At 41.0% G+C, this 21995-nt stretch overlaps 1 protein-coding gene across 1 annotated transcript; it reads right to left on the bottom strand.

Annotated features, from left to right (window-relative positions):
- Positions 1-601: 601 nt before the first annotated feature.
- On the bottom strand, positions 602-21632 carry LOC122773540. Its single transcript, XM_044032301.1, has 7 exons — positions 21270-21632; positions 17807-20696; positions 13479-13678; positions 11519-11640; positions 9872-9986; positions 3399-3564; positions 602-1163 (listed from the first exon to the last, which is right to left on the bottom strand). Exons 2-7 carry the CDS (start codon positions 20289-20291, stop codon positions 1033-1035), a joined length of 3219 nt encoding a protein of 1072 aa, XP_043888236.1. The 5' UTR covers positions 20292-20696; positions 21270-21632; the 3' UTR covers positions 602-1032.
- Positions 21633-21995: the final 363 nt, after the last annotated feature.

The following is a 21995-nucleotide window of genomic DNA, read 5'->3' as shown; positions in this document are numbered from 1 at the left end:
ACAATATTACACTTAATAAAACTACCCTCACATTTCCCTGTTCATTTTAAACAGGCAGGATAATTAAGAATAAATTCACCCACGGAGTGAAAAGTTGCCTTAAACACGAAGCCACATAATTCAGTCTTCTTTTGCACTGGTAAAGAAACAGTGTTTGGCTGAAAGTTACTGAGGTCTTACTGAGAGTTTTCTTTTCTTTTTTTAAAGCAATCAATTTCTTCCACATAGCTCAAGGTCACAAAAAGAAAGATGACTCTCAGAGGATTATAACACAAGCTGATGTCAGACAAACAGAGACCTGTACAGACAAACACACACACATCAAGGCCTGTGCAGGCATTCTCATATCTCTTAATACTTTCATAACTTCTTCATATAAACATATAATCTATGTAATCTAAATCTGAGTGCAACCACATGTCAATTCAATTCAATTATATTATATATTATATTAAGAAATACACTTGACTAAAATGTGCTGTGTCATCACAGTTGATGTCTGGTCTATTTCTTTTAGAAAGTATGTTCATTTGATCATTTACATAACAAGAACTGGTTCCTGTACTTTTCCAGTCTTGATGACCACTCAAAGCTGCTTTACCCTACAGTTTTACCATTCACCCATTCACACCTATTCACTTTCACACAGCGCGTCTATGCGCAGCGCCTTTTCCATCACTGATCTTTCATACCCATTCACGCGCTGCCGGCACTGCCGCCAGGAGCAACGTGGGGTTAAGTGTCTTGAGTTATAAAACTATTCTTCAGTCACTTCATTTCAGCTTGTTTTACTCACCTGGATCCACAAGACCTTTTTAAATTTATATATAAAAAAAGAAATTATTGGGTTGAAAATATTCACATCGTGCATCACTACAATTCATTTCAATCCTTACTGTAGTAAGGCAGAAACCTGACAATATTACAGAGAGAAGAGAAAGCCAACAGTTCACACACTGAACCTGAGAAGTCATGAGAAGTTATTATTTTTCAACGTTGTTTTCTAAGAATGAACTGAATATACTGTAACTTTTACAGCCTCTTTACCTGATAAGTGCTTGGTCCAGGATTGGTGTTCATGGCGTCTTTGAATCGATCCTGTCTGGAGGTGATCAGAGTCATCTGAGGGAAGGACTTTACACTGGGGTTGTACTGACCAGGGCCTGCACAGAACACCATCATTACATACTGTATGTAGGTGGAAAATAAAGCATAAGAAAACTAAAGTAATAGTTATTTTCTTGTCAAAAGTTCTGTTTTTCTTTGCACAGAATGGACCCCACAGGTATTAATAATAATTTGGAAACGGAGACCAGTGTTGCTCACCGTGATGCTTGGAGGTCAAGCGATAACAAGACAACGAGACAAGAATTTATTCTAATCAGTTATTGCATTTCTTCTATGTTCAAGATTAATGTTGAGTTTGTTTTCTTGTTTAAGAAGTTAAGTGACACACTTTTTTGTACTGTTTATACTTAAATATTAAATGTTATATTATGGGTTGCAGTATAATGTAATGTCTTCATTATGATGATTATTATTCTTTCACCAGTGAGGTATACCTTGAACAGAACGTCCATGTTACTGTATGTTATATAGCTGACTCCTCAACATGCACTTGTTTTTCATACTCTGCTTGTACTTTTAATCTGTTTTATTTGTCTTTTGCTTGTGTTCTGACTGCGTACATTTGTAACTGTGTTGAGTGTTTTCTATTTGCTGCTGTCTAACTTGGCCAGGACTCCCTTGAAAAAGAGGTTCTAATTTCAATGGCATTTTCTTGATTAAACAAATGTTAAATAAAATAAAACAAAAGTTATGTTATGTTATGTTAAAAAGGACATGCACCGATGTACAGACTCCATGTATATAGAATATACACATGACAACCCACGCTGACATAGTTACACAAAGGTAGAATTTGGAAAAACACAGCATATACTCACAGTCTTGCAATTAGAAATAAAGACTTTTACAAAGTCATTATCCTTTAAAGAAGAAACAATAACATTTCATTTGTATAGCAAAAGCTATAAAAAGCTATAAAAAGCTATAAAATAAAATAAAAATGTCTAGCTTCAGGGGATTAACTATTACACAGCATTGTTTACATTTTTTTTTGTTTAAACTGCCAGCCTGTCTGCATTTATAGAAACTAATTTCATCTGCAGTATTTTTATATTAACATGAAGCTGTCATTGACGAGCTGTGGCTGTTGCATTATAACAAATGATGGTTAAAGTCAGGTTTGAAAAAAAAGAACAAAATAAATTCTCTGTAAACTGTGGATCTTGAAGTTTGTTTGTGTGTGTGTGTGTGTGTGTGTGTGTGTGTGTGTGCGTGTGTGTGTGGTTTTAAACTATTAAATAGATAAATATCCTCATGCCATTATCAGAAATGTGATGAGAACTATAATGTTCCCTAATGTTCCATATACTGTAGGCCTACTCATTAAATTTAAATTCAATAATGGGCAAAATGACTGTATGTGTGTTACTATGCACATTTCAAAGTGTCTGTCTCAGTGTGAGTCTGTATGTGTGTATGAGTATACCCATGCTTGTGCCTCCATATCAGCTTGTGTGTGTGCGCGTGAGGGAGAAACACGACTGCAAACAGTCTAAATCTATTTATATGCAAATTGGATTTTGGTTAAACGGTTTGGGGTTCCTCATGGGTTGAGACCCTTGGTGAAATGGGACTAGTCATAAATTATCCAAGTAAGTCATGAATCTATCAATTTTGAAACAACATTTTTCAATGGGAGTGTAATTGAGGTAAATATTAGGTTAGAATCCCACAGAGATGGAGCTAATTGGACTGCATGATAGTGAAAGGATGGAGCTGTTTCCAAATGTTCAGCAGTCAGATAGATGGATAGATATTTCCTCATATCTTTGACTGTAGCTGCAATCTCTTTTTTTTCCTGAGGGTTTTTTTTTCAGTTTAGACTTTTAAAATATATCTTTCCAAAATAAAATAGTCAGTTTGTCTACAGAATAAAAGACTTAAATACTTAAAAATCAGTTCAGTTCTGCATTATTCAGTGCATAAAGTGAAACATAAATTCAGTCTGTAGGTGTAGTAAGCATCTCTTCTTCCATTGTTAGGCAAAGGGTTTGGTTTGTTAACACCGCAGCAAGGTCACATCTGCTGCAGAAACAAAGTCTTAAAAGAACTAAAATGTCTTGTGTTGATTGTTCCATGTTGAGTCTGAATCCTCCCTTCTCCCATAGAACCTCACAGCAGTTCAGCGACACACTTTTTGTCGATGTACACTTTGTTCGCAATTTTGAGAGGGGGGTGGGCTTAAGGGGAACAGACCTCTACATAAATATAGGCTGTGCACAAAGTTGCTTGGTTGTGGAACCAAAGAGAAAACAGTTGTTAACAGATACCTGGCATGTTGGGATCACATGGCAGGAAGAAGTCACCCCGCGGCGCCGCGGACAGGAAGCATTTCTGTCGTCTCTTGGCTTCATCACTTCGTGGCTCTCGGTAAGTGTGGCCATTAAACTTCTCATATGTCTGAATCACATTGTAACTGTTGGGTGGAGGAGAATCCTGTGGACAAAGAGTTTAATAATTCAGTCAACACTGCTAAACATGAGGTTGGACAGACGTGCATTTCAGCTCCATATCATAAGAAATCCTCTTCTAAATATGTATATACTGTAAGGTGACCATTCAGGTACATGCTTGTGCTACAGTCACAGGAAACAGATTCTCTCTTCTGCAGTTGTTTGCATGGTTAGACAATGCGAACAGAGAAAATAACAAAGGGGAAACTGTAGTGCAACCTTATTAAGTTCATACAATGCTGATTAAGCCCATCAGCTCCACACTTTCTCACTATAGTAGTGTTTTGATCCCATTTCCCGAGCGAGATTTCACACTGCACACAAGAAGTGATTCATTTTATGGCGATGACAGAAAAAACGAAGACGTGCCCACAAAAAGAACTGCAAAAACCTCGTCATCCAGACTGAAACGCAGCCCCGGAGTTTTCCTAAAGATTTACCTAAAACAGACACATTTGTACAGAATTATGAAATATACAGCATTGAATGGTAGTAAGAGAAACAAGAGTTTCAGTGTCACCTTGCACTCTCTAACACTTAGGGAAATGTTAACTGACAATTACACACAAAATGTGGCATTTCTGAGCTCCTCCTAATTATATTACACAACTGACAGGTCCACAGTACAACGGACACACAGTTATTATAAATATGAAATGACCTATTCGCCGGTCTGTTATCAGAACACGCTGTCAGACTCATTACGATATCACCCATGACACACACTCATGCATGAATATCAGTGTATGTGCGCAAGGACGTCGAGTACGTGTTGCGTCATCCACATGCAAATGCGGGAGGGGAAAAAAATCACCTTCATGGGGAAAAATGAGCGTTTGACTCATGCTGCTGTGCCACACAGGGAGAGTAATGACACATTACGGCATCCACAATAAGACAATTACATTATTATTCACTAATTAATTGCTATTAATTAAGAAGTGATTCATGACAGGAGCATGTGCTGGAGCCCAGTCGCAGAAACTGGGAGTGGAATAGCAAAGTGGGAAGCGCCAGTGCCTTCACCGCTGCATAGGAACCAAACTTATTGAGGATCTGTCATGTCTTGTCTGTGAATAATGGATGGCGAAGGCTGAATATAGCCACACTATCCATTTATCCTAAACATAGCAGAGCTGTCATTTACCTCAAACTGTCATTTCCCGACCGTTTTTTCTCCTTCTCCTCCTCGGTGGCTGTCCATCTTTAATCATCGCTAACCTGAGCCATTTAACTTTTCATTATGGACACAGTAGGAGGAAACGGAGTCACGCACAACGTGTGCATGGCAATATATCACACGCAAACAAAGATGCGCCTTATACAGAGATACCATTACAATTTGCAGGCACATGCACGCACGCACACAGATTCTATGTGGTTTGATTTGTCTTGACTTCCATCTGTATGGAACACATCTGTCACAGATGTAGCTAACAGTGCAGAGCAATCATCCCCCAACCTCTGGCACGTAATGTGCACACACCTGTCAAGGAGCCCTACGATGTGTAATTATACCTGTGTATAGAGCAAACCACCGTTCCCAGTAGCAGTCATCACCTATTGACAGGACTCGGGTTGACTTTAATTATGAACCCTCGACATTTAGACAGCTCTGTACTTATCTCCCTTTCGATTCTGTCACATTGCCCTTAACTGTCTGAGTACATATATATATATATATATATATATATATATATATATATATATATATATAGATACACGGTATATAGACCATTTTCAAGTTTACCCAGAGTCCACTAATATACTCTGGATACCCGACGCGCACTTGTGGCAGGCAGATGGGTAGTGACACAGAAATTGAATATTGATGTGATGCCAGCACACTGAGTTCCAGAGATGGAAAGAAACACATACAAATTAGAACTCCATTTTCCAATGCAGATCTGAAAATAAATCTGATGTAACAAGTGTAGACAAAAAGGTCAAGCATCCGTGAAAGGAAATCATTAAAACATGAAAACATGGTGCTAAAACACGGAGGCAAATACTAAATAAAGTAACAGAGTACATGAAATATATAGAGCACTGCAGGCTCAGTTTGATTGTTTCGTGAGTCAGGAAAGCTCACTGTGCAACACCTGAGAAGAATCCGGCTAAAAGAAAAAGACATGTCACGCGTCAAAACGTAAAAAACCAGAAAAAAGACCTAAAACCTTCCTCTCATTGAAGATCCACAGACAATATCAAGCTATCAACACTTCAGTGAAGATCTCACATTTTTGAAGGATGTTTCTGAGAGTCATAAAAATGCTGATCACCTCGCTTAAAAAAAAAACTGTCACTGTTAGCACAAGGTGTCCTGTGTAGCACACGGCAGCAGGAGAGCAGCAGCACGTTGCATGTTCCAAACACATACAGTATCTCTGTTACCTTGACCGAGAACATTGAATTTGCCAATTTTCCAATGATTTAAAATGTTTGACTCAAAAGCAGTGATTATTAATATTATTACTGCTGCTGTCATGTTAGCAGGATTGTGCAAAACCGACTGAAACCACTGTCATGAAACAGGAGTATGTTGTCACAGAGGAACATATTGACTGATTGAACTAATCTGATTCTTTTCATGTCGTATGGTAGGCCACTTTTAGGCCATATACCACATTTTAGGCCATATTTGTGATTTTTTTTATTTTTAAAACAACCAGGTGAATACAAAGTGCTGACATTGAGGAGTAAGTGATTCAGACGCCGCTCCACATAAGAATCCAGATTTTAGTGGTGACATAGTCATGAAGATTTTCCTCTTGAAGATTTAGTTTTGGTTAATAGACTTTTACTTTACTTATATCTTAGACACATTAGTCATTTCAACAACAGTTTTCTATTTCTTTAGAGACTTGAACACACTGCTAGAAGAGCTGAATGCTGAAGCAGTGTGGGATCATGAGAATTGTTGTACTGCTGCTTTTCTAGTCTTGATGACCAGCGTAACATGGGGATAAGTGCCTTGCCCAAGGACAGATCAGCATGTCGACTAGGAATCAAACACACAACCTTCAGTCCGAAAGACGACTCATTCTACCACTGAGCTACCGTCGCTCCACATACACATACCTGAATTAAAATCAAAAGGACACCACACTGTTAGTGCTGATCTTCAAAGGAAACAACATCCAACTCCACGGTGTAAAACAATGACTTTTTCTTTGTAAATCAATTTGACTTTTAACGAAACAAACAAAAACACAAAAGAATGCAAATCATAAAAACCAGAGAGCATTTTGTAAACACACAGCCGATTATTAATATCTGGAGACACCGACAGCAGCAGGAGGAAACACCGCAGGGGCAGTTTTTATGTTCTTTGGCAGGTGTTTGTCTGTTTGTCTGTCACAACACTAGGATTACGTCACAAAAATCTCACAACTGTGCTGTCAAAATGCTTTACACGCGTAGTTGAGCTCAAAATGATAGCTGAGTTATAAGATGGGAGCCGAGTGCTGGAACCAGTACTGCTCTCAGTGGACCACACACAAAACACCTCTCTTTTAATCCCTGTGTAATACTGTACATGTATTCATTTTTATATGAGTTAAACACTGTAATAAAATATATTTTTTTGTACACCTGTTTCCTGGTTAGCTTTCTTTTTGTGCTGCTGTAACCCTGCACATTTCTCCCATGTCAATCTAATAAAGGAGCATCTTATCATATCTTATCTAAGTGGGTTTTGGGAGTTGAATAGGCGCGACTGACACCTCTGATTTTTCACGCAAACTTTTTTCTCGCGCTGAAGCTTGTGAACACGTTGACGCATTACAAACCAGTTATCACCTACTACATTTTTTACAGGGGAACAGAACTCTCCTCATGCAACTTTCATTACCCCTGTGCAGTTTTGTGACTCCACCTGACACCTACAGTGGCAGAGACAAAATCTGTCCGACAGATGGATACACACACACATTCAAAATGTGTGTCCAGGAACACAATTATTCCCCACTATGTCTGTGCAACTATGCATGTACCTCACTTTAAGATACTTTAAGACTGCTACTTTTTTTATCCTAACCCTCAGAAATCCAGATCCAGATCAGACGTCTGGTTTACTATTATTATTACTATATGTTTAGAAGTCGCCATTAGACATAAAAACAAAGATTCACACACACACACATAATCAGCCACAGCCTTGTGGCTCATAATAACATGTTTCTTGTTGCAGCCTTTCTTCCACATCATCTTCTCTCACACTAATGACCATTCAAATGGACCTGACAAAGACCAAATTAATGACTAGGCTTAGTATGTAAAGTGACAGCTTAGACTAATGACCAGGAATATCACATGAGAGAGAGATTCTTTTTTTTTTTTCCCCTCTCATTACTCTTTAAATGTTCATTCTTCCTCGTAGGGTACAGAAAGCTATTTTAAGACTCTGTATTTTCATATTTCACATACTTTGTGCTCAAGAGAACGTGCAAACATTTTTACCTCATTCCACAATTGTATTGTAATATGGTATTGTCAATGTATTGTACAGCATTGTGTTGGTTCTTCCATGTTAAATCTTCTAATCGTGATAAACTAAAACTAAACTCAACTGGAAAAAAATAAATAAATAAATAAAAAATCTCACAGCTCTGGTGCTCCATCAGAATTGGCTCTGATTCATTTGACATTTTTCTCTGCTAAGGTTAGAATTTAATTTAGTAGTTTGTGGTGAGCTGAGAAACAACTGACAGCTCACTGAGGCTTACGATTATAGAATTTAAAAACAAGTCTAAAGGTTAAATAGGTTTTGTTTTCGAACGCAGTGGCACGTTTTGTTGCGCACAATCCACAGTTACAGAAAGTTCTACAAAAGTTCTGGACATGTGAAAATTCTAGCGTGACAAAAATCTACAGGTAAAAGTTTTTATTTTAAAAGCTGGCGATGACACTAACTCAGCCCTGCTGGACTTCTATACACATAACAAACAGGTTGGATATCCCCATAACAATAACAACGTTGAACTCAATCCATTTCTTGAGTGGCAGCTGTTTGTGTTCCCAGTCAGAAACCCTGGCGAGCAGCTGGGAGTATAGTGTATTAAAAATGTGTACGCGAACACCAGACAACGAACACGCTCCTGAACTACTTTTCAGTTCACAAATTCAGGTTTTTATAGTTCGTCTCATTTTGTCATACATTGTACAGCCCTTCAAACAGAGGGAGAAAATGACGTACTAATGAACACATTTGGAGATGCAGTAGGCATGATGGGTAAAATAATTGTTGATTGTCAAGTTGCATTCGGAGGCTATTAAAATAATTGCATTTTGGGATCACTGCTCTCTGTGTTCTGAGCTCTTATCAAATGAACACGTGCAGACACTGCTTCCTAAATGACCAGTGATCCACAGTTTCTCCTTCTCTGAAAGTCAATATTTACATTTACACACATGTATTGCGTTTATGGTCCAACTCACTTGTACAGTTTTCTTTGCAGACTTGGATTTTTTTGATCTGTGCACCCGGCACCGGAAAAGACCTGGATAAAGAGTTTAGTGGAAAAGGAGCAACCACTCACTCACTCTCTCCCTAAATGTTCCAAATCTCCTATTACTCACTGAACTGCACTGTGTTCTGACTGGTCAAACGTTGCCTGTGAATGGACAATGGAGTTGTTCTCTCTTAGGGCACTTGATTTACATGATGCTGAAAGGGTAATTATGGAATTTAAAGAGGGAACATACTGATGCTGCTCAGTCTCAGCAACAAAAGCAGAAAAGTAAAAACCAACCAAGGCTGAAACGGCTTTACTTAGTTTTATTCATTGTAAGTGGCCAGGTGAAGTGTTACTTAGCTCAGTTTTAGAGGCAACAACAAGGTCAACAATGTCATTTCAGTGCACAGTGGTTTTTCACTTTTATGCCGTTATTCCGATTGATTATGATGTCATTGTTTTAAAGGGGAAAAAATCCTACCTGTTCCCAACAATAAGCAGGTTAGACATTGGTACAAGACAGGTTTATGATTTCTTTTACGACACTCCTGTGACGGGCTGTTGACCTGTTTAGGGTTCACCTCTCAGCCAGTGTCTGTGGGATGGCTGGATGGATGGATGGAGATTTGTCTAACATTTTAATGCCTATCTAAAAGCATCTCTACCAGCACAAAAAAAGTCTGATGTCTTACAAAATTTCATTTAATCTAAGCAGCTTTGCATTTTGTCATTTTTACGTTAAGAATTTCTTTTAAAAAGACGAGAGTTCATGTTTAATTGAAAAATAGAATGACAGTGAACATTAGGATTTTCACATTGTCACTCCTCACTCACAGTGTGCGGCTGCTCCAGGTGTAACGTCGTCAGCAGCAGGTCACGTGACACGCCATTGGCTCTCTTGAATCTCTGGCCAATCATTTTGTTCAGGTCATGGAAACTGTCCAACAGCCTGTGAGGTCACACACAGCAACACAAAGGAAACCATGATTAGCTGCACATTCTGTGGGAAAGTTTGTTTATATGTTCTTTTCCCCTGAAATACACACAATGGTGTTTACAAATAGCAATAAACATCATTTACAGAGAAATGTTTTAAAGTTGAATCAAATGTCGACTCTTCAGTGAACCGTGAAATAGAGAAAACCACACACACACACAGATCATCAGCCACAACATTCAAGTCACTAAATTCATCAAACTGCTCCAATTTAAATGTGTAGTTTAATTCAAACATTCAGTAAGAGTGAAAACACTGGTGAACCAACCAATCCCTTTTAACCACACTGTGCAGACACTGTCTTTCCCCAGCATGCAGTTCACCCCCTTAACCACTTGGTGGCCACAATAATACTGTATATACTAAAAAAAAACTACCTAAGCTCTTCCTACTTCTGATAATTCAGTTAAAACAGTGCCGATGTACATGCCGTTAAAAAAAATGTAAACTAACATACTTATAATATTAATAATGACTTACTGCTGTTATCCATGATCATTTTTGCATGAATGTTTCATTTGAGCAGATTTGTCAAAGCAAAAATCCTTCATTCATTAAAAATATTAACACACCAGTATGTGTCTATTTCTTTTAACTATGTTTGTACTGAATGTAAAGCATAATTGTTCCATGACCTATTAATTGACATACACCCAGGAAATAACCTTCTCATAAAAAAAACCCCCTCAGCTTCTACAGGTTAAAGTAGAGGTCTCAAATTTGTGGCCCTCCAATTGATTTCATGCGGCCCAAAACTTAATATGAAGTTATAATGTACTTTTTCTGTATGTTTTTTTTTCTGTTAGGATTCATTTTGCGTCATAAATAAATCTTTATTGTAAACTCTACACTGTCCCAAAGCAACACAAACACTTTTATTTTGAAATCGTGTAAAATCTCATCAAATAAAATCTCATTGCTTTATCATGATGGAAAAATCATGACACCACTTTAAGCTCATATTGCTCACCCACACTGAACAGATGCTTTCTCCCAAAAAGGTTTGACTGGTTTTTAACTTGACTGCCCCCTACTGTCCAGACTAGATGCTCAGTGGCTCCCAGGTCATTTATATTTGAGAGCCCTGCATGGTACAGGTGAAGAATAGTGGAAATTCCCACTATGCTGACAAGGAAGTTCTCGTATTAGTGACTTTAAATCGGTGGAGCCATTTAAAGTCACAAAAATGGATTTTCTTGACAGAATATGAAGAATAAATAAGTAGGCAGAAGGTCTGATCCATTTTAGGACAAACTGTACTTTGTTGGCAATGAGTAAATCTCATCCCATCACACAGTCTTCTCTTCATTCAGCTCTTCATTGACCTAGAGCTAAATAAAAGTAGATCATGTTTTCCATGGATTACAAATTGCAGGAATGTGTAAACACATGCAGAAAAAAACCTGCAGCAAATCCATCAGTGTGGAGCAAATCAAAACGTTTTGGTTTCATAAAAGCACACACACAGTGGACTGGTCACATACCCCTGGTCCTGGTTGGTTCTGCCTCTGAGGAGCTGGGTCAGAGTGGGAACAGTGTCAAGGTCACAGCGGTCACTTGAGGACGAGCCGGGCAGCGAGGGGAAGGACTCGGCAAAGACAGACTCCTGCAGGAGACACAGACAGAGAGAGATCTCCATGGTTACTACAACACAACAGACCAGAATTCAGGGTTCCCACGCATTCATTTTCAAAGCTTTCCCATAACTTTTCTACAATATTTTACCAAACTTACTTAGGTGAACAAGACCTATCACAGGCTTTGTAGCAAAAATGTAACATCTTATATTTGTAAGCCGAACATAATGAAAAACTCAACTCAAAACTAACTTTTACAATGTTACATGTACAATGTGTACAATGTTCCATATCAAAACAAGCACTTTTACTTTGAAAGTCTGTGAAATATCATCATGAATAGCTTTATGGCGATATCATGATGGAATATTGTGTTGCTCATATTGACCACTTTTTTCTCTAAACTGGCCCCCTCTTGACCAGACTAGACGCTCATTGACCCCCAGGTCACTTGAGTGTGACACCCCTGACCTATTCTCGTCTTGGCGACTTAACTACCAGTATTCGCAGTGGATGTAAACACACATAAATGTGCATTTTTCAACATATACATCTGGTATTATGTTGCATGTGTTCTAATGTTTAGGGTTTATGTTTCATCCCTATTCCCTCATGAGTCGGTGGTTGTTATATTACAGATCTACAGGCAAAGAAAAACAACTCATTAAAAAGCCAAAAGAGTCAGTGAAGCAGCGAGCAGAGCTACATTTGCATCTGCATCTCTTCCCCGTGTTTCATGTCCACTGGGAGCCTCGTCCTGCAGCACAGAAAAGTGCTGACAGCTCACACTGAGATTCATGTAAGTAAGGCATGAGACACTTGGACAAAAATCCTTTTGAGATTCATTTTAAGTCTGAAAACACTCACAAGGCTGTGCCTCGTTAAACTGTGGGTCCATTGATTAAAAGTCCGTGAATCAATGAAACAAATGGTCAGATTAACACAAACATAAAACAACCGTAAATAAAAATGTACGTAGTGTTCCAGCAGCAAAACTAACTCTAGTCTGTCGAGATTCACAGTCGCACGTGCAACCAGGCTCCAGTCAGATGGCATCAGGTGTCAATCACACTGCTGTCCACTCATATGTGCCGTGTTTTATCATCAATTTAAAACTTGACATGATGTTAAATTGAAGAAGACCTGAAACGAGTGTTTGAGACGAGTTCTTTTTGCAACTAGAGTAGGCGCCCCCTGGTGGCTAACTGCTCCAGTCAACCCTCCTGGGCTTCACATTTCAAACTGTCTACTTTTATATACATAGTCTATGGTAGCAGGTGTACTAATCAGCAGTTACTGATGTTCAGCTTAATGGTTTTAACAAAGATGATTTCTTTGAGATTCCACTTCACCTTTGGATTTAGTGTAGCATATTCCTCAGTTAGCATAGAGTGGTGTGTACTTTACCTAGAATACATCTGAAGAAAGCTTTATTTGTTTAGTGGTTATCTGTTTGTTGAAGAAGTCTATTCTAGTCGCTGATCCAGCTGTTGCATTTGCATCTCTCTCTCTCGCTCTAGTTACATTTTTAAAGAAACCTATTAGTGACATAGCATCTCTGTTCGCAAAGATGATATAGGAAACTGCAGGAGGATACATGACCTAGGAAACATGGGTTTTTCAGTCTCTACAGATCAATCCTTTCACTTGCTTGACTCATAATGTCTGAAAATAGTGAATGTTAATGTTAAAAAGCCCTAAATATCACAGGTTAATATTTCAGGAGTTCTTAGTCTCCAATGAGGACACTGGGTCGTCACCAAAGAGAGGAGTTATAACACACTAATATTTACGACAGAGAATTTGTCAGTGGATTCTGATTGTTCATGGATACGTCTGAGCAGCACAGAGACATTTCTAACCGTACCACGCTCTGATTGGCTGAGAGGCCGTCTCTCCTGTCTTTCACCGCACTGCGGGGCCACCACTGTCCCACAACGTCTCCACCTTCATCTGAAGACTCCTGGGGAAAAGCGGTCCAAGCGTCGTCTGATTGGTGGAACGAGCTGTCCGTCCAGCCTGGTGTCCAGAGGGTTGACTCAGCAGTGGGTATGTGGTTTCCCAGACCTGTTTACAGACAGAGACACAGACACAGACAGAGACAGTCAGAATACTGTTGTCTGATGAACAGTAAATGATATCTGTCATTTTCACAGCTGATGACATGGATAAACTAATATCCAGCACTGTGGTTGATTTGTGACTGAGCCAGAGAGACAGATCAAAATTAAAGACATGAACTCCAGAACACTGCAGGACATTGTCTTGGGAAAATGTCCAGAGGATCCAGGCCAGGAGGGTTGGCGTGTGGCTCGAGCATGCAGGAACACGTTCAGTTATTATCCAGAGATTATATTAAGGAGCTGACAGGAGAATCTCCATAAAAAGATATTAGGAACATTTGCATTCACACAAACGGCTCCTCCTCCTTTTTCCTGCCACTGAAACTTAACTAATTCATTACAAGGATGGATAAAGCATTGGTTTCCTGACATGAAACTGACTTTTTTTGTTTCATTTGCTGAAAGCTTGTTAAAAACTACAGTACATGGACACAGGTATTTGGACACACCTGTTATTTAATTCAGGTGTTTCAATCAGGCTTTGGACTTGGCCTCTTATCTCTAATGAAGGACAATCTTAACACTTCATCATAACGAGACATTTTGGACAATGCCTATGTTTCCAACTTTGTGGCAACAGATTGAGGAAGACCCGTTTCTATTCCAACATGAACAAAGCAAGGACTATACTGTATAGACATGGTTTGACTTTGAGTTTGGTGTGGAAGAACTTGAGTGACCCACACAGAACCCTGACCTCAACCCTATCCAGCACCTTTGGGACAAACTGAGATCAGAGATTGTGAGTCAGGCCTTATCATCCAACATCAGTGCCTGACCTCATACATAGAAAAAATACTTTAACATCTTGAGTAAAGTCTTCCAAGAAGAGTGGGAGCTGTTAGAGCTGCAAAAGAAGTTCCACCTTCTTTTTGAAAGTGCTGTATATGTATTTGAATACGTCATTACAGTCTCTGTTGGTGTAATGGTCAGGCGTCCCAATACATGCAGACAATAGACTGTACCATTCACCATGATGTAAGTTTTTTTTTAAATAATTAAATACAACACTTATATTTTATCAGAGTGAACGAGCTAAAGAACACACCAGAGAAAGGGAAACAAAGAGACTATTGTTATTTTTGTCAAAACATGAACAAGTGAATTATTTATCATAATCACCAAGTCCTGCCTTGTCAAGATAGAGGATTCAGCAGCCACCACAGACAGTCTAGAAATCACAGACTACTTGAAATAATTTTGCTGATATCAGATACACCAAATATGTGCTTCCTCCTCTCTTAACCCCGCTCTGAATAATTAATACCTGCATAGCACGAGAGGGAGAGATCAGTTAGGATACCAGGTCAGGACAACTTCAATGTTACTTCCACTGGAACACTATTAAGTGGAGATTTGAAGAAAAAGTCAACAAACAACAAAAAAGTCAAAAGTGAAGAAAGTCAACAAACAACGTCAGGATTGATTTATACTTTGCACAATTAAACTATATTCCTATGGAGACTCAAGGCCCACAGTCAGCATGAATTATTAATTCAATATTTCTTATACTGTGGTACGTGTACCACCAGTGGTACGCAAGCTTCGTCTGACTTTGTTCGACCTATTTACACCACTGTATTTTAACGACTCTTAATATCATCCCCGCACACTTTAAAAATATAATTTGCAGATTCACTATAACTAAACAACACTTCGTGCTACACGGTCACATTAATGTCACTTTGACAAACATGAACGCAGAGATTATATTTCACGTCATGAAAACAGTGTCAGGACACCATGATGAACAATAAACCTGTGTAGACGGAGAGCAGTTATTTCTGTCTGTGATGACATACAGTGTTTGTGATGCTCACGACGCTGAAAAACGACATTTAATAATAGTTTCCAATTCAAACCATCGGTCGCAATGAAAAACTATGACATGTGCTTAGTGTGAGAGAGACACCATAACACACTCGGCTGAACACTACACTCACATTTCCATTTCCTGTGACAGTTTCTTCGCCATCTAAGAAAAACGTAGCAAGACAAAAGTGATACACCAGTGACTCAGTACATCACCTCCTGACAGTTTTTATTACAGAAATACACAAACAGTGCAACGACCATTTACATAAGACTTCACTGCACTGATGTCAGGTGTAGATAAACGAAGATGATGTAAATAATGAGTAAACCTCAGCTAAGCCTCTTTCACCCTGCAGTGGAAACTGCACTTAGGTGATTAACTAAAAGGAGCGCAATGAGGGAACATAAGGACCGATTAACATCGGCTGTGAGGAAACTACAACTAAGCACACAGGGTCAAAGAAGCCAAACATTTATGTGCCAGTGAGGCGACTCAATAACATCAGATTCTCTGTGAATGAGTCCGATGTCGCTATCACCATGATTTTATCTGATAATCTGTTTTGAAGCGTCGCACAGTGACTGATGGGATCCAAAATAAAACAAAGTCACATTGTTGCTATTTATTTGAGACATTCTAGAGTTATTATAGTTCTCAACAGTTTGATTTTATAATTTGGTTGGTTTGGTTGATGTTAGCTGGTGTTTTCTAATGAAAGGTTGTTAAAAAACATAGATGGTAAATAAATACACAATGGACGACAGCCTCAGGGTCGGGAAAGCAAAGCCATGTATTCACTTGAATTAGCATCAGGAGGCGACTATGTTAGATTTGAAACTATGTTTTTAAGAAGTTACATGTCAAACCATTTTCCTTTTGTTTTATATCTATTTAAAATGATATGTACAATTCCTATCAGTGACAGGTCTCTCTTGAAAACGAGACCCTGTGTCTCGATGGGATAACCTGTATAGATGAAGGTGAACTAAAAAGTGCAATATCTCATATTTGCAATCCTTTACAATGTTTGCAAATTCTGGTTACTGACTTTTTTATCATCTGAATATTTAACATTTTTCCTTATTGTACATTCATAGATGTTAAACTATATGCTTTATTTATTGCCTTTACTTCTATCGTTGTTGCTGTAACACCATATGTCCCCATCGTGGGACAATCTTAACTAAAATAGATTTTCGTGTGGTGAATATAAAACTCTCTATAACACTCTCTCACTCACTTCTGAATCAATCCTAAAAATAGTCAAGCCAATCACGTCCATTTATCTAAAGTAGGTTGTGTTTGAGGGGACAGGTGACAGAGGTGAGTCCAGTAAAAGTGCAACAGATGCATTTACTGTATGTTAATAACCAAGATGGCCAACCTCCTGCAGTGACCTGATTTGAAATCTGGCTTGCGATCCTTTGCTGTGTGTCCGTTCTCCTCTTTTACCCAAATCTGTCCCATCTCATAAGGTCTAAAAAAGAGGTTTGGATCACATGCAGGCTGTCTGTTCTGGGACATTAAATGAAAAAATTAAAAATGAACAGGGAGGCCACGCGGTTGGTGTAGAGGTTAGCACTTTTGTCTTTGCATGTTCTCCCTGTGTGTGCGCGAGGGTTTTCTCCAGGTTCTCCAGTTTCCTTACACAGTCCAAAAACATGCAGATTTGGGGATTATCTTAATTGGATACTCTAAATTGACTTTAGGTGTGAGAGTGAGAGTGGATGGTGGTTTGTCTCTTTGTGGCCCTGTGATGGACTGGTGACCTGTCCAGTGTTTAACCCGCTTTTCGCCCTATGTCAGCTGGGATTGGCATCAGCTGTATCGTCCATACAATTATCTGTCATATACTGTAAAGTCAACCTAAATTGTAGTAAATGGGCTAAACCAGTGGCTTAGGCCTTTAACACCAGTGCATGTAGACACATTCCTGACACTGTACAAAAGGTTCAAACGTTCTAATACTTTGTGTGTGGTTGTTACGTCAGCACAACACAGAAGGTGCTGATGCCTTGAAATAATGTACGTGCATTTCTGACATATTTCAAAGGCTCTGCTTGGCTTGGCGCCTCTGATGCCTTGTCAGCTTTACCCAAAGCTCTTCGTCACATGTCGACTTAGAACTTAGTGAAACTGCAAAGCGAGAGGAAAAACTATAAGATAAGGAGAGAAAGTGATATAGAGAGACAGAGAGGGGGAAGCTTGGCAGACATAGAAAAAGAGAAAGATAAAAGTACAAACCACAACACTCACCAACACTCTCTTTGATCCCACAAGGCACTGAGGCAGACATGCTGATCCCCTCGCTCCACAATGGCTCTTCCTCCGCCTGCATGAACACTCCAAACTCATCTTCCCCCTCCTCTTCCTCCTCCTCCTCCTTCCGTATGTCTTCTGTGGCCAGGGTGGAACCCCTGTCCTCCTCACAGAGCTCCTCAGGCTCTCTCCCGTACCTCCAGCTCCCTTCCTGACCTCCGTCTTCTGCTGTCGCTCTGAGCTCCACCCCCTCCTCCACCTCCTCCTGCACACAGGTTGCCATGGATCCCAGAGAGGGGTCAGGATTAACCAGAGAGAGTGCATGAGAGGTGATGGGATTGGCACAGGCAACATAAGAGGTGTTAGCGCTCATCTCTCCATTTTCTTCTCTGTGGGCAACGTTTGTTTCCCCACAGGTGTCGTCTTCTTCATCATCTTCCTCCCTTCCTCCCTGTGGCCTCCCTTTGTCCTCAGATGAACAGCTCTCTTTTTCATAATTGTCCTCCAGTATGACACCAACACTTGTCTCGCTGTCATGGCGGTTAACACTGGCACTGTCCAGCTCTCTGCAGGTGTGCTCCCTCCTGCGGACCTCCTCAGCTTCACTGCCACTCGTCTCCTCTTTATTCTCCTGCTCCTCGTGTCTCAACTGAGACTCAGTCATCACAGAACTGTTTTCAGTTGTGGTCCCACTGATGGAGGGATCTGTGTGTCTGAGAGGAGAAGGGGGAGCTTCTCTTTCCTCCACCTGTCTGTTGTTTTCCTCATTTTGAAAGTAAATCTGAGCTTCACTGCTGTCCTCCTCAGCCACACAGTTTGGTTCGAGAGGATCAAGTCTGACAACACCCATGATGGCAGGGTCTGACTCCTCTGGAGGACGCCCCTCTCGGTCGGTCTCTTTTTCTCCTTTAACCAAACCAGCCGCATGGTCAGCAGAGTGGATGCTGCCCTCTGCAGGAGTAGAGGACCCAGAAGAGACTGCAGTACTTATGGAGGCAAGACAAGGGGACAGAGAGACGTCCTCACATTTGGACACATTTGAGAATTTAGAAAGACTCTCATTCACGCTCCTCTCTTCACCCACCACTCTCTCCATCTCTTTCTGTGACTCTACATCAGAAAATCTGTTTACATTAGCCAGTATTTCCTCAGAGGGGTTTTCAGTTGATGCCCTGTCACTAAAATCTCTGTGATGTCTTGATGTAAAGCTGTCAGTCAACTGTCCAGAGTGGACATGAATGAAGTCATCGTTTCTGATGTTTACTTTCATAACTCCAGAGTTTGTATCCTGCTCTCTTTCTGAGATGTCTTCAACGCCGTCAGAGGTTTGTATCTTCAGTTCCTCGTTGCTGTTGACGTTCTCTTCACCATCACAGCCACTGAGGGACTGTGGGTGAAGGCAGTTAGATTCTAGGTCAGGTTTTGATTCAGCCAAAACAGAATTAGAAGACTCTAACTCACACAGGCCTCCTTCCTCCTCATCCTCCTCTTCCGCATTCTTTTGCTTCTCCTTCCTCATTCCTTTCCCATCACTGTTGTGTCCGCTTGGGAAACCTGCTTTCAGATTTTCACCTCCCTCACCTTCATCCTCCTTTCTCTGTGCTCTCCTTCCATACTGAGCATAGGTTTTAGAAGAAACACTGTAGAAGCTTCTGGGACTTCTGCATACTGCCTCCTTCTCTTGCCTGCCTCTCCTGCCGTCCTGCTGCAGGCTGTCCAGGCCTCCTTTGTCCTGCTCTTCCTGCCTTTCTCCTGCAGGACCCTCCCTGCTCCTCTGCCGCCTCTCTTTGCTCACGCTCGCTTTCTCACGGCCAGCTACATTGCCAGACTTCCTCCACCTCCGGCCTGATCGCACTCTTACCCGGTTTGCTCCAGGCTGCACCATCAGATTTGGCCTATTGTCTTTCCTCCCGACAGGATTGTCTCTACCTCCTGTCTTCCCTCTCAGCCATCCTCCAACACCACTGGACACTGCACCAGTAATCGCCCTAGAACCAGGCTTGGCTGTCGAGTACAAGCAGTTTCCTTTCTCAGTCCGGAGGAAGAGGCACTGAGTCTGTGTCTTCCCGCTGCCCTCTGAGGTCTTCAAAGAGGCAACTGTTACCAAAGCTCCAATACCAGCCTGCCGGGCATCCAGCCCCAAGGGAAGTCCATACCCCATGCGATTCCACTCCCCACTCAGGTACACATCTGCAGGCCTGGGACACGACGTTGAACTCCCTTGGCCTGCAGGTGGCGCTGTGGGGGCCTGCATTCCTCCCAGAACACCACCGGCCTTGCAGCGGTTCTTAGAGCACAAAGCCCAAGCTCGAAGGCCCCGGATTAGCGGCAGGTCTCCGAGGCCCAGCTCCAGGCGGCTGGGGAAAGGCAGAGAGGGTCTGGAGCACTTCTGGAGCATCTCCCGGGTGGAGCCCGACATATTCAGACAGGGGTAGTTGTTGTTATTATTCTGCTGGAGCATGATGCTTGTTGTTGGCCTCATCTATGTTTTATCAGTTTGTGCTCACTTATCCTTCAGTCTGTAAGGTCAAGTTGAAATCTCATCTGTGAGAGGAATTACTGCCACTATCAGGAATCTATTCTTGATCTAGAGCGTGACAATGCAAAGGTAGAAAGATCAAAGTTGAGAAGAAATCCAGTGGGCATGATGATGATGAAACAGCTGAAATCCTCTGATGAATTTCTCAGTGATTCATTCTGACAAAAGGAGAACATTCAAAGCAGACAGAGCACAAGCGATGAGACTCTCAGACTCTCAGACTCTCTGAGACTGAGTTTTTTTTTGCCAAAAAATTGTTGTTTTCATGAAGCTAGAGTTGTCCTTATCTTTGAGTCACCCGATGAAGAGAAGAAACATCCACATCAGACTCATCTGCCACAAAGCGACCTGCAGGGGAGTGGGACGAAACAAAACAAGAACATTAGAGAGTCTGAAAAATGTGAAGCAGTTTGAAATGATTACAATTGTGAGAACCATGGCAGGAGATAAAACAGTTCAGGCATTTTCAAGCAGATCTGATTAACCATGAAAAAGTGATTCAGTATAATTGTAATCACTAGATTTACATCTCTCCTGTTTGTGGTGGTGGGTGTCTGTCAAAGTCTGCTCCCACGGAAACAGGCCTTCTTTTATTGTAAAACGTGTATTCACTCCATGTCTGTCGTGGTGCCAATTAAGATTTGCTGTTGCATCAAACAGACACATGAAATGGATTTTAGATGAAACACTGGAGGTCATAAACCACCACAAGAACCTCCTCCTGCCCACACAGCACACAGGATTTAACTCCAAGTGACTCAGTAAGAGATAAGGTTTGGGTCACGCAGATCTCACTTAGCCCACTCTTGCTGTAGCTGTGATGAAGCAGACCCATGTCCAACCACACACACACTCTGCACCAGCAAAACCAATATCCCCAGCCAACATGAGCACAGGAAAAAGCCCCTCACGCTTCCTGACCTCATTTGATTCAGAGAGTCTCCGCTTCAGGTTTGGATTAAGTGTCCTTCACTTCACGTCCCTCCGCTTCCACACTGTTTACAGACGAAGCCCATGAAACCCTCCCTGGAGCTGGAGCATCCTTCAGTCGGCCTGCATCACAGCGGTGCAGCGGGGCTCAGCAGTTAAATCCTTCTGTCCCAACGTCTCAGTCAGAGCCGAACACAGCGGTGGACGTTCGCTCTGTCTCCCTCTCTTCACTCGCTCGGTCAGTGCGCATCATATCATCCGCCGCGGCGGAGGCATCGTCGCATCTTACCGCAGTAGCCTCCGGTGCGTTCAGCGAGCACGATGACGGAGAGCTCATTAGACTTGCAGCCCACTCACCTGTAGGAGGGGCGATGCGTGCCACACAGCGGCAGGGAGAGGTGGGGCCAGCGGAAGTGTATGAGGGGTTGTTGGTGCCACAACAATCTTATTACATTTTTGAATTTATGGCAGTAGAATTGTCAAAAAATGTCCAAGATAACCTTCTTTTTTCAACCATTTAGGAACTACGGTACTGTGAAGCTGACATCACAAACTCGTGACGCACTGTGAATCTTGTCTGTGGGGCTACTGTAATGACAAGTATATGGGCACAAAGCTCTATTTTTCTGCATAGGACAAAATGTGGGGTACACGCTGGACAGGTGTCAGTCCATAGTTTTTGAATTTACTAGATATCACAACGGTCTAGGAGGTATG

The sequence above is a fragment of the Solea senegalensis genome, linkage group LG8, assembly GCF_019176455.1.
Source record: "Solea senegalensis isolate Sse05_10M linkage group LG8, IFAPA_SoseM_1, whole genome shotgun sequence".
Classification (NCBI taxonomy): domain Eukaryota; kingdom Metazoa; phylum Chordata; class Actinopteri; order Pleuronectiformes; family Soleidae; genus Solea; species Solea senegalensis.
The sequence above is the reverse complement of the archived record's forward strand: the minus strand, read 5'-3'. Positions and strand labels throughout refer to the sequence as shown.

What these genes read in the sequence shown, in the direction of transcription:
- LOC122773540 (XM_044032301.1), bottom strand. Translation starts at nt 20,291, where the DNA reads ATGAGGCCAACAACAAGCATCATGCTCCAGCAGAATAATAACAACAAC. An exon ending in AGAACCAACCAGGACCAGGG is followed by an intron (nt 9,987 to 11,518) that starts GTATGTGACCAG and finishes GTGACCTCACAG; the next exon opens with GCTGTTGGACAGTTTCCATG. An exon ending in ATGTGATCCCAACATGCCAG is followed by an intron (nt 1,164 to 3,398) that starts GTATCTGTTAAC and finishes TGTTCTGTGCAG; the next exon opens with GCCCTGGTCAGTACAACCCC.